Source organism: Lampetra planeri, chromosome 54 (assembly GCF_965212315.1).
Source record: "Lampetra planeri chromosome 54, kcLamPlan1.2.h2, whole genome shotgun sequence".
Classification (NCBI taxonomy): Eukaryota; Metazoa; Chordata; class Hyperoartia; order Petromyzontiformes; family Petromyzontidae; genus Lampetra; species Lampetra planeri.
This window is the reverse complement of record NC_136160.1, coordinates 577,309-591,000: the sequence shown is the minus strand read 5'-3', so window position 1 is coordinate 591,000 and position 13,692 is coordinate 577,309. Positions and strand designations below refer to the sequence as shown.

Here is a 13,692-nt window from a genome sequence, read left to right as displayed (position 1 = left end):
TAATACGCGAGGTTGCGCTCGCTCTTAGGCAGGGGCTGGCGGTGTTGGGGAGGGGAAAAGGGCGGTCTCACGATCCCGCTCCTGTGGGACAGCATGCAGCCAAACAAAGCAGCACATGTGCGTGCGTTAGCGCCCGTCGGCACGACAACAGGCGGCAGACGACGCGCGACGCACGGGCGCGACGCGGCACGCGCACGCACACACGGGAAGCATGCACGGCAAGCTCAGGCAGGGGGCGGACACAGTGACGTCAGCAGCAGCACGAGCGTTGGGGGACACGGGGCCGGGTAAAATCCACACGGCAAGTCTCGGCACCTCCTCCACTCCCGGGCCCGGAACCTCCCCTCTAACCTGCCCGGCTCACAACCTCCTCCACATCATCCTCCTCGTCCCAGAACCTCCTCCACAGTCCTCGTCCAAGGACCTCCTCCTCCACCCCCCAGGGCTCGCGTTTCCCAGCAGCGTTGGACTTGTAAACTGTTGCAGGGAATGGCGCGCGGGCCCACGCTGCGTGATGCTTGACGCACTACGTGTGGGGGTGCGGTGGTGTCGGCAAACACTACGCATTCAGAATATAATTTAAAGGTGCACAATGGGCAACTTTTATTTGATTTTGTCTTTAATAAGTACATTCAAGAAAGATAGTGCGAGTCAATCGTAACATCCCTTAACGGACAACTTAAAAATTACGACGATAATGATGATGACGATGATTACAGTGATGATGTTTTTACAAGAGATGAGGTCTGAGCAGAGGAGTAGAGTTGCGTACGCAACACGAGGACTGAGTCTCTGGTCATCAACCGCTGCCGTCCCCTCTCCGCTCAGCCACCGGCGCCAGCGGGATGGCGGGCGGCCGGGGAGAGGCCTAGCAAGGAGCCTTCCCGAGGCCAACGAAGGGGACACTGCCACGGTTCCCCGTGCCCGATCGACTACCACCGTGAAATGTTTTTTGTTCACCCCGAGAGCAAACCGGTGAACCTAACTCCTGGGTGAGACGCCAGCTACGTGTTTGTTCCCACGGATTTTATCCGGCCCCCTTGACAAGAGCGGTGCTTGGGATGAGTCAATTATTGAGTCAGAGTTGCCCGGGTGGGGGGGGGGGTTGGGGGAGGGGCGGGGGGTTATGAGACAGAGCTGCTCCCTCCGTGGGGGCAGGGTCAGTGTTGGGGTTGAGGAGGGGGGGGGGCTCCGGTTGTTTTGTTAGGGGCGGTGCTCGGTCCCGCAGGCGCTCAGAGTAGTTGGGCAAACGGCTCGGGCAGGAGGAGGTCTTGTTAGCTGTTAGTGCACAACAGTCGTCACAGTCACACACGGGCGATCGCAGCTCGCTCGCTATCCCACACACGACGCCTTGCACGCGCTCACTCTCCCGTTCGCTCTCCCGCACGCGACGCCTTGCACGCGCTCACTCTCCCGTTCACTCTCCCGTTCGCTCTCCCGCACGCGACGCACCGCATGCTGCTCCATTGGTTAAACAGAGTTGTTACGCAAGGACGCGATGAGTAGCGCAGCGATGTCAGTTTGCGACCGTTCGCTCTCTGACCGAGGCCAGACTCGATGACTTCCACAAAACATTTGTTGGGTCACACGAGTTTAAGGCCACCGTGTGTCACGCGTACACACACTGTGACACATGGCCACATACAAACCAACTAGTGGTAACACGAGCACACTGTCAGACACGAGCACCATCCCATGCAGACATAGATATACACACAGACAAAGATCCACCGTATAGCCTTAACAGACTGTTGGAGCAAGTGCTGTTAGCAAGTACCTATGAAGGCCGGAACAACACACGAGGGGGCAGTGTGGCCAGCACCACGCCCAGCCACCTTTGCCTCCCCAGAGTTAATATTTGCACACCGCACCAGGTACTCATTTAAGGTTGAGTAGACATGGACAAAGACACACGCACCACCACGAACGGGCACACATATACCCAAGCAGTAACGATTCTCTGCCCTCACGAATCGGCGAACTGCCACGCTGAGGTCAGCGAAGAGTCAAGTCCAGAGTTCACTACGCTTAACCAATCCGGTGAACGCGTGCACCTCGAGCGGCTGCCAAGCTCACTCCCCCCAGGTCTCACCTCACGACGGCCGCCCCGTTGACTCCACCGCCCGGCGTCCCCGCGGCCGCCCCCCCGGGGAACCCGGCCCCCGCCAGGGCGGGCTGCTGAGCGCCGCCGGTGAGGCCCGCGGCGCCGGGCACGGGGCTCCCGTCTCCCTTGAGCACCGCGATGCACTTCCAGTTGCCCAAGTAGTTGGCTGCGTGGGATAGCGAGAGACGGGGGAGAAGAGGGAATTAGGGGGCGTAACGCCGCATCGAGCGTTAACATGAAACGCATTCGGCTCGGTCTCCTCTCCAGCCCGGACCGCGCCCCCTCCACCTCTATCCAGACAAACCAGAAGCTGCTTGGGCACACGGTGAGCAGGCACTCGCTCGCTCGCACAGAGACACGCGCTCACATAAACAGGGACAAGCAACGATCCCCCGTGCAGCATTACAGCTTGGTGGGGCAATTGCTGTTGGTGAGGACGATATTAAGGCTGGCACGGCAAACGTGGCGTGGCCAGCACCACGCTTGGCCAGCTTTGTCTCCCCAGTGGTGATGTTTATATACGACCGCACCAGGTACTCATTTAAGGCTGCGTCAACCCTTGTATATCCATGGACCGGTTCAGTAAGTAACTACTGATGTTAGCTGTGGCTGCAAATTGAAGTCGGGATTTGGGTTCGCAGTGCAGTGTGCTAACCACTGCGCCACCGTTCCTCACTATTGCGTTTTTTATGATACACAGACACACAAAAGCGAAGGTTGCCACCTGTCCTGGTTTTCCCCGGATGTCCCCTCTTTTTCTGCTGTTCTGGGAATTCTGAAAGTCTCCCCGGGACTTTAGAATAATAATATTTACTATAATTTCCACCACTCAACTTCCCATTATTATTATTCTTTTTACGATGCCTCAGGGGCAGCAACCCGAGCCGCTCCGGCGCCACCCACCCTTCCAGAGCCGCACGCAGCCGTCGTCGCCGGAGGATGCCAGCACGGTGCCCGTGATGTTCCAGCTCACGCGCCAAACCTGCGAGTTGTGGTCCTCAAACTGCGCCGCCGAGCGAATCTCGAACTTGCTCACGCCGCCCGCCGCGCTGCTCTCTCGCCTGCGGAACCGAACCATCCACCAAACGATCCATCCATCTACCCAACGATCCATCCATCCCTCCACATCCGACGATCCATCCCTTCCCATCCGACGATCAATCCCTTCCCATCCGACGATCAATCCCTCGATCCAACAATCCGTCCGACGATTCATCCCTCCATCGACGATTTAAAAATGATTTCAATCCGGCCCACTTAACAAAAACGCACTTTCGAGAAAATACTATGTCCTTGAAAGGAAATAAATACATAAAAGGCACAATTTCGTGCAATCGCCCTTCTTTATAGCACATACATAGAAAAGCCAATCAGGCTTAGAGACTGCACTCAACACTATGGGCCCCGATGAGAATGACATTTGAAAACCTTTTCTGACGACCACTTTTTAAATGGGCATATGAACCGAGACACCGACAGTAGTAGCTATCGGCTCACGATGCACACGTCGCATCTCGTAATTAGAATCAACACTCTCTTCGTCGCGTGGAGACACATTTAAGCAATCATCAGGCGGGTGCGGTGTGTAAGGACGTAACTCGTGTTTCAAGGCGGGCGGTTGGGAAACGTGGCCGGTCGCCGGGACCGGAGGTTTGGAAACCCTGGCCGACGGTGTTTTGGGTTTTACGCAACCGGACTCCCGATTCGCATCTTGACAAAACGGCTCGAGTCACGCGACGTGCCTACCTCGGCTCGCTCGCTCGGGAGAGCCCCGCCAAGTCTCAACACTCTCTGTCCAGAGGGTCCTGCCCAAAGTGATCAACCACAGCGATACGGACGTTTCAACCCCAAAATCAAACATAAGCAACCTTTAGCCAAAGGTGCGAACCGGCCCATTCCGCTTCTCGAACCGGGCATGTTGACGCACACCTGTGACCCAGCACTTGAAAGGCAAGGGTTGAGGGATCACACGCAAATTTGCCAAACTGCCAATACCCGCTGCTGGGCTGCGAGAAGATGGCAGTGTGGCAAGCGAGTTCTTGAATCCATCTGTGCGGAGCTATTGAGTGTGACCCCCCTCATAAGTATGCGTGGTGAGTTTTCTCCTGGATTTGTTTCCTCCCACATGAAGCCAAACGAATGGGATTTGTCAAACATGCCATCGCAGAAGCAGGACCCTTCGTGGGCATTTCCCAGTTTTCAAAACTATTAATTCAAATTTCCCAGTATAGTTCGAGTGGCGTTTCCAGTAAATAAACCTCAACAGATTCGAGTAAACAGTGCGGGGTCGTAAGGCCTTGTCGACCCGAACACAAGCACAGGAACATTAGTAAACATCAGACATGCCGCGCATCGCTAACGAGTTCCCAGAAGCGGCGTCTAAATGTGTCTCCTGCAGCAGCGGCTGTCGGTGACCGATGCACAACGAGCTGCATGGAACATAAATTACGTCAGCCTCGTGACTCCCTGCCTCCCCCGCCTCCCCCGCCTCCCCCGTTGCCCCTGCGTCCCCCGCTGCCCCGCCTCCCCTCTCCCCCGTCAACCCTCGCTGCCCCGCCTCCCCCGCTGCCCCGTCTCTCCCGCTGCCCCGCCTCCCCCGCTGCCCCGTCTCCCCCGCCTCCCCCGCTGCCCCGTCTCCCCCGCCTCCCCCGCTGCCCCGTCTCCCCCGCTACCCCGCCTCCCCTCTCCCCCGTCAACCCTCGCTGCCCCGCCTCCCCCGCTGCCCCGTCTCCCCCGCCTCCCCCGCTGCCCCGTCTCCCCCGCTACCCCGTCTCCCCCGCTGCCCCGCCTCCCCATCTCCCACGCAGCCCCGCCTCCCCCGTCTCCCCCGCTGCCCCGTCTCCCCCGCTGCCCCGCCTCCCCCGTCTCCCCCGCTGCCCCGTCTCCCCCGCTGCCCCGTCTCCCCCGCTGCCCCGTCTCCCACTGTCCCCTCTTCCTATGTCCTGTCTCCCACTGTCCTGTCTCTCTGTTCTCTCCCCCACTGTCCTGTCTCAAAGGTCTAGGACTCGTCCCCATGTACTCTGTAACCATTTCTCCCCGTCTCTCTGTGCTTCGTTCTGTGATCCAGCACCATGACCTTGTGCCCCGTCCCACAACCCCGTACTCCACCCTGTGACCCCACAAAACCCGAGTGACCTCGTGCCCGTGATCACGTCCCGCGGGCCTGTGTGCCATCCCGTGATCTCGTGCTCCGTCCCGTGACCCCGCCCCACACCCGTGCCGTGACCTTGCGCCTCGCACCGTAGTGGCTTGAGTGTGAAGATGCGCACGTCTCGCGACGCGACCGTGAGCAGGTGGTACGAGCGGCCGAGGTTGGGGGCGAACGCCAGATCGTGCACGGACTCCGTCACCATCATCAACGTCTCCACCTTCATGTACTTCCTGGGTCACGGCGGAGTGGGGGAGAGGGTCAGTGCAGAAAAAGGGCAGCATCGTCAGCACGGATGGTTCCGGTCACAGTCACAGGAAGCAAGGGGAAGCGCCTGCTGCTGCTCTGATAGGTCATCGCAGGTCAGGGTCGCCACGATGCGACATCCCTCCGGGAAGGCCAGCAAGCCGTGGGAAACGTGCATCTCTCCATTCTCCAGGATCTCAATAATATCCCTCACCACCGGACGACGCGACAAATCCGTAGCTTCCATCATCCACAAAGATTCTGGGGCACCACCCCTAAACCGCATCTGCTGCACAAACCGTAGCAACAGATGTACCACCTCAATTAAACAAACAGCTATTGCTCTACATCATCCATATGAAGAGAATGCAGTTCAGTGGCTCTCACGCTGTGGTACACGTGCCCCTGGGAGCACGATTGATAATTTTAGGGGGTACGCGAGACAATTCACGTAATGGCCGTGGTCACGTGGGGTAAAGTCACATGGGGGTAGGGTCACGGTGGGTACAGTCAAGGGGAGAGTCAGCAGCAAAGACGTGCCTCGGCCTTCCACATGTTTTGCGCGGGCTCTCTCTCCTTTCCATTATGTCAATCCCTATGTTTATTTCACAAACGAACAAAATTATGCAGGAAATTACTGTCAGAAAATGCCTCCAGGCTTCCACATCCAGTGAACCTCAGCCTAGCCCCTCTGCTTCATGGTCTACAGTAGTGGTATTTAAAAAAAACATTAAAGAGTAAATATTCTACTTTGAATAACTAGTTGTTATTAAGTATTAACAAAATGTTTTTGGTGTTGATTACGTGGAAATCCAATCAGTCGATTATTTTCAGCACCGCACATGCGGATAGGGGTGCACAGAACTGCTGATATCTCTGGCAGGGGGCACATGACAAGCAAAGAGATGGGAACAAACTGATCTAGGCCCTTGGCCTCTTAGGTCTCTTGGGCCTCTTGGGTCTCTTGGGCCACTGGGGCCACTGGGACCGCTGGGGCCGTTAACCATTTCCCTGCAGTGTTCTATCCACCGCTCTGTCCATCGCCGGGTCTTAAAATCACGATAAACTTCCATTGCGTCACCATCAGCAATGCACGATCCACTGCTGGATGCAGGCCTCCCCCCAACCGACCTCAATCTCTTTACGGCTCTGCAACGTAACGATCCTTGCGGGCTTTCCGCATTTTAATTATGAACCGGCACGCACTGTGGTTTACCACTCACAGGTTTCCCGTAATCCTACTTCCCGTTTACACTGCCCTGCTACCCGTAAAGCGCTGCCCCACTTGCTGAGTTTTGTTGGTAGCTGCCCCCTCGCGCTGTGTTTGGTTGGTAGCTGCCCCACTCGCTGTTTGGTTATCAGTTTGCCCGGCTCCTCAACAGGAAGCATATGCGACCGTGCGTACGGGTACACAAGCGCGCGGTCTCATTATCGGCGTCCATCTCAAACCACGCAGGTCTCTTGTCTCAACTGTGCAGACTGAACGATCCACCCCCGACCCGCCCCTCTGCCGCCCGCCCCCCCGGTCCACCGTGGAGCCCTGGCCGCATCGCCACGTGCCTCGTGTTCTCGCTGTACTCGTAGATCTGCACCTTCCCTCCGCTCGACGAGGAGCCGTCATCGCTGCCCACCGCCAGCATCGGCGGGTGTCCCCGGAAACTGCGGAGGTAAACACGGCGAGGAGGGGGCAGGGGAGCAGAATCAAGCGCTACACGAAGGATGTCTTAAAAATGCCTAACTCAAGAGTGCCTTACGTCTCGTCTCAATCATTCCAACGCACCGCTGTAGTTATCTCCTAGGGGGCCCAAAGTGGCAGCTAACGCAACACAGCCCTACAAGTGGGCACTATTCTGCCTGTAGCAGGCGATGTTGCTATTGGTTTTCCCAATTTTAAATCATTTGGATCAGTGTTTCTGATTTGGGCCATACCGCTAGCACATGTGGCCAACTCTCTCTTAAAAAAAAAGAACATTCGAGAAGAACAATACAAATGAGACAGCACAGATGAGAAACACGATGCCATAAAGTACAAAGCAGACAACACCATCCGAGTCGAGCGATACAGGTGAGGAATCGGTATGACCGAGACAAACGAAAATCCACTCTCAAGCCAAACCACTGCCCCCATGTCACGACAATTCATAGGATCAGTCAAGCCAGGGGGAGACGGGCAGGGGGCGATCGTTAAATCCTCAGCAATCGGTTCCCGTTAACTCGAGGACGCGGTACCTCCACCGCCCCACCCTGCCCCTTCTCCCCTCCACCCCTCCTCACCTGGACGGGTTCCAGGAGATGCAGCTGCAGCTGAGCTTGCAGGAGATCTCGTGCTGCAACGACCACTGGCTGAGGTTCATGACGTCGGGCGCCTCGTACACACGCACCACCCCGTCCGCAGAGCAAGAGGCCAGTACCAGACCCAGGTGCTTCGGAGCGAACTTGACGTCCGTCACTGAGGTGCGGCTGTCCACCAGCGTGGTTCGCTTCACCTGAGGCAGACAACAGTCATACTTCAGCTCTCCCAAAGGGGGAGGTTGCGCCTTCTCCTCTGCTGCACCCTCGCTGCCTCGAACGACCTCCCACTGGCCATCCACGCTATGGGTTCTTAATGTTAATGGCCAAGGATCAGAGGGAAGAACTAAAGCACCCTTACGGTTTTTAGGGTTTCAACATTAGTGTACGGAAATCAAAATGAAGCCAGTATCAACAGTAGGATAGCTGTGCAAAATATAAAGTTGAAATAACAACAGCAACTGTGCTTTACGTAACCTTCTCCAGAAATGGAAAATAAAACTCTCTCTCTCAGCAAACAATCGGACACAGCATAAACTCCCGTCTCGAGTGTTTATGGAAGGTACAAGCGACACCCACTCACTATCTTCTGAAGCCATCAACTGGATTTAAAATTTGAAGGTAACATTATTATCACTATGAAAGCGATATCCACACAAAACAAGTGACCCACTCTACATGGATGGTTGGCCACACAGCAGACCACACGGAAACTCCCACGCCTGCTGGGCCGCAGTTCACCTCTCTTTGCCTGAAAGGACATTTAGTGCATCATTTGCAAAACTTCCTATCGTCATCAGCATGATCAATCCACTGCTGGATGAGGGCCTCCACGAGCCAGAATGTAACAGTGTTTACGGGCTCCACGCGTTAAAATTACAACACGAGTGGAGGTGCCATGGGCGTGCGCTGTGGTTTCCCACGCACAGGTTTCCCGTAATCCATGGGTTTCCTGTTTCCCCAGCCCCACTTCTGCCTGTGAAGGGCTGTCATATACGCAAGAGGCAGCTCCCTATTGGCCTAAAAAACGAATTTTCATATAATTTGTTTATGGTTCCTACGATCACCATCAGCCATGATCAATCCACTGATGGGTTAAGGTCTCCCCAAGCCTTGATCATCTCTCAGCACTTACACAAAAGCTGATTTTATCACTCCATGTCCTCAGGAGATGTCCTCTCGTGTGTTGCGCGAATCGCAAATATCAGAATTGTACGTCAAGAGTTGATACGAATCCACGAATATGTGCGGAGTCACACCGATTGGCTGCAGTTGTGAATTTTAAATCGACTGTCACACCCCACCGCTTCTTCTTCATATGGTTTGGGAAGCAGTGATAGTTTGATGTCGAGGTTAGCAATCCATTCAAAAGCTTCAGGTGAGGTAGAGTGGTTGTGATGCCACTGGGAATGGATCTCTCAGGGCAGGAGTTCAGTATGTGGGCGATTGTCTGATTTGGGTGGCCAAAGTCACAATTTGGGCTGCTCCTCATGTTCCACTTGTGAAGCAAGTGGCCGCATCTTCCCTGGCTTAAGCGGTTGAGGGTTATTAAGTTTTCCCTGGAAGATCAATTACCAGGATGCATTTTTTTTTTTACCAGGATACAATTGGTGATGTTTGCAGTTAATCAGGCAGTTGTGTCATCAAGAGGTAAGACTTTTATTAGTTTGTAGGGTTTGGAGTTTATCCAAAGTCACCGATACCACCCTCCCCCCCACCACCGCCGCCAACTCACCCAGTGGCTCTGGCTGCGCTGCCGGTCGTTGGACTCCCCGACGATCTCCTCCCACACGACGGCCGTGCGGTCGAACGAGCACGAGGCGAGGAGCTGCCCAAACTCGGGGTGCGCCCATGTGACACGCCACACCGAGCCGCTGTGCGTCTGTGGTGGCGTCAGAGACAGCGTCGCGCACCGTTAAACTGCCACGTGGTCAGGGCTGCTTGGCTTTGCGAGAGATCCGAATGGATACTTCGGCTCGTGAAATAATGCCGATCAAAAAATTCAAACCAAGATTTGCAATGAGCTACATTCAGCAAAAATTGGAGACTGAAGCATGGATGGTGCAGAGAAAATGTTACCGAATTAAATAAAAAAGAAAATAAATGTTTTTAGTTGGTCTTAAAAGCACCGATTATCACAGCTGATCAGACTTCAGTTGACAGACTGTGTAAGATAACCGGGGCTACAGATGAAAAACTAATTTCTGCTGCACTTAGCCCAGTGGATTTCACAAAAAGCAACAGGTCCACACCAGATGAGTGCAGGTTTTGTGATGATACATATGGGCAGATGGCATCATTCAGGTAGGCTGGATGACCAATTGTTTTTGCAATTAGGATAAAATTGGGGGCAAACAAGCACGGCCAGAGCTTAATTTCTCCCCGACTATTGTCTCAATCTCTGGTGAACTGGGATTCTTTCATGGGAATGAGTGATGATGATGGGTGCTTTTGACCAGGGTTTAATGTATCACTAAATCTGACACTGGACAGTCCCGACTGAAATTAAGACCTGGTTATGGTAAAAACACAATACAATGAATGTATAGCCTTTGCCAATCCAGTGCTGGATAAAGGGATCTCCACGCCTTGTGGGATAAGAAGAGTTGCACAATGCTGGTCAGCGAGGGGTGAATGTAGGGAGCTATGATGCGGGCGTGTAGATGTACAGTATAACATTTAAATTTGGTGCACTGCCTATCTTTCATGATCTGCTGAGATAAGGTACATTCTGAGTGACATGATTATAGACATACACAAACAGTTGGCATATAACAATGCAGCAGACACAAAGTCGTGGGGCATCTACAGGTCTGCCTGACCCTGCAGCTGAGGTTGACCTATTTTAATCTGTCCCCAGCAGGGAAGCGAGAGACACGCACCTTCCAGCTTGCCGTGCATTTCCACTCTCCGCTCTCGTTCCGATCCCACACCTGGAAGACAGCGTCATCACCGTTAGAACATTACTGAGTCACAGGTAGCTGGTTGGCTCAGTGTCGAGCTGTGATTCCGTGCACTAAGTTGTCTCAGCCCGATAATCAACAAGTCTTGTACACAACCCATTCTTATTACATTTAGTTCTGCACTCAATGTGACTAAATTCCAGTTGTGAGAATGATTAAAGTTTGACCATCATGTGACAAACTACTCTCATATGCACACCGGGGTGGAGAGTGCTGCCCCCTACTCTGTAGACCAAAGGTCACTTGCAGGGATCTCACAGAAATAGCGAAGTGATATCCACTTCTGTGGGCCGATCTTTAACATGAAGGAATCATAAAAAGCATACAGATTCGACAATAACACCGTCCTAAATGGTCCTTCTTTATAGCACATCGAGGCCAAGAGAGATTGTGAATAATAGCGGGAGGCTGCATTGTGTACACTGTAGGGCCTCTATATTAATGTAATTGTAATAATGTTTTCAGATAGTGTCATCTGTCCTCCGTTGTTGCTGGAGGGCGACTGCCTCAAACTTCCCACGAGCGTCCTTCACGAGCCTCCTCCATCGAGTCCGACCTTGACACCGCTGGAACCAGTCATCGGCAAGTGCACTAAGCTCCAGGTCTTTCTGTACCACACCATCCCGTATCTTCTCTAGCCCGTAACGCGCCCGTTTAGACCCCTCTATCTGACCAAACAGATGCTGCTTGGGCATGCGGGCTCCATGACACGGCCAATACAGCCTCGCCTGCCGGAGGAGCTCGCTGATGACAGGTTCTGTGTCCAAATCTTCCAAAGATCTGCGATCTCCTCACACGACCGAGCCTGGTTTAAACCCAGGATGCCGTCGTAGGCAGACCAATTTGAATGTTACGTTTTCACGTGGTTCCATAAATGTTTACACACACACATTCACACGTGTCGACTCGTCCGTCCAACAACAACACATTTTACATGAAAACTAAAGCCTTCCAGGACGTGTACATCGGCACAGGCGTCCTGTTATAACAAAACACGCGCGCTTTCTTTCCCCTTCACGCGGCGCGGCCTACGGCATCGCCTAGCGGGCACCGCCGCCCCGGATCGCACCGAGACCCCGCAGAGCCGCTAGCACCACCCCGTCTCCCCCCGTCCCACCACGGGGCGGTCAGGTCAACCCGATCCCGCCGCGTGTGCCGTCGCCCTGCTCGCCGTGCCTTGACGCTCTGGTCGCTGGAGCAGGTGGCGAGGCGCTGGCCGTGGAAGTCGTAGGAGACGTCGTGGATGAGGTCTTTGTGCTCCGCCGCGATGCTGCGCGCCGCATACATCGCGCGGCCTACACCAAAACTCGCGCGCGCAGCGACTCAGCGATTCACGCGAGTACCGATTCCCGCGTTTCCTCAGTCGATTCTTAACGCTGCACAGCCCTAGCCCAGAATGACTCGATTCGTCCAAATTAAATACCCAATCGATTCGATTTCTTTATTCAACTAATAAAGGCTTCATATTTAAATCGAAGTTTAATAAAGGCTTCTTAGATTTGTTCATCTTCTTTTGTAAATCTCTATCGATTTAATAATATTCGTTAGTCTATCGTCAACCTTAGCTGTCTCTAAATTATACAAACCAAATTAATTCGATGATCAAATGTTATCACCGTCGTTTAACGCTTCATCGGTGTTCGATGAACTTCTGTGTCGATTTGATTCCGCGCGATCGCCTTTGGCCACGCGTGCAAGCGGGGACTGTGCTACCCTACACAAGCACAAACACGTTCAGTGTCACTATCGCTGTGGCCTTACACGGACAAAAGTATTTCATAAGCGACGTTTCGGGTAATGGCCCTTCTTCATCGCACGTCTGCGGATGGAAAATCGACTTCACTGATGTGCTGTAGAGAAGGGCCATTGCGGTGGTGGAGTGGGATTGGTGAACGAATGTGCTGTAGAGAAGGGCCATTGCGGTGGTGGAGTGGGATTGGTGAACGAACCTTGGGCGACCCTCTCCCAATGAGTCACAACCCAAGGTAGTAAAACCTCACGCGGGCTGGGAAGTTTCCCCAGGAAGCCTTCCGAGCGAGGCTTTCCCAGGAACTGGCGAGTCCAAGGTGAATTAAGGTCGCGTGGTCCTGAGAAAATGTCTATAAAATGTCAACGTGAGCGTGGCCACATCTATGATTTACATTCTACTGTATGTGGCGTTCAGCCCAACTCGTGGGACGTGCGGGAGAGACCGCGAATTGGGACACAAATCTCTCGCAGCAGCTCGAGTCGGTCGGGATGACTCGTTAATAAGTAAAAACGTCACACGAGGAGATGGTGTGGCGAGCATCTATGCACCAAGACACACAACTCACACGACACTTTCTCATAATCTCACAACAGCAGCCGTCGTCACGCCGCTTGTGCCAGGCTAGGTGCACTCCGAGGCCACGTGAAGTGTCGCAGGCTCGCTGGCAGGTCACGGGATAGACCCAGGTGCCATGGGTTGACTAAGATGACTAACAGATGCACTAACTGTGCCGTTACACAGCTTTCGAGCAAGTTGCTGTCCACGCCTTTGTCTCCCGAGTGGCGATGGTTAAACACTGCACCAGGTACTCATTTGAGGCTGAGTGGACCTATGGGAGGGTCAGGACCGGTTCAGATAACCATGTAGCCCGTTATCACCGCTACACTAATGCTCCCCCCTACCCTAAACTCTCGTCCTCCCACACTCACCCACTCACACACCCCCTAACCCCTCTCACACACACTCACCCCCCTCACACTCACCCACTCACACACACTCACCCCCTAACCCCTCCCACACTCACCCACTCACACTCGCCCCCTAACCCCTCTCACACTCACCCACTCACTCACACACTCCCTCCCACACTCACACACACTCACCCCCTAACCCCTCTCACACCCACTCACTCACACACTCCCTCCCACACTCACCCACTCACACACACTCACCCCCCTCACACTCACCCACT

At 54.2% G+C, this 13,692-nt stretch overlaps 1 protein-coding gene across 1 annotated transcript; it reads right to left on the bottom strand.

The window, feature by feature from the left end:
- Positions 1-575: 575 nt before the first annotated feature.
- SEH1L (SEH1 like nucleoporin) lies at positions 576-12,610 on the bottom strand. The gene is made up of 9 exons (XM_078617746.1): positions 11,927-12,610; positions 10,670-10,720; positions 9,523-9,669; positions 7,773-7,984; positions 7,055-7,157; positions 5,345-5,481; positions 3,008-3,165; positions 2,093-2,270; positions 576-1,278 (listed from the first exon to the last, which is right to left on the bottom strand). Exons 1-9 carry the CDS (start codon positions 12,035-12,037, stop codon positions 1,275-1,277), a joined length of 1,101 nt encoding a protein of 366 aa, XP_078473872.1. The 5' UTR covers positions 12,038-12,610; the 3' UTR covers positions 576-1,274.
- Between the last annotated feature and the right edge of the window lie 1,082 nt (positions 12,611-13,692).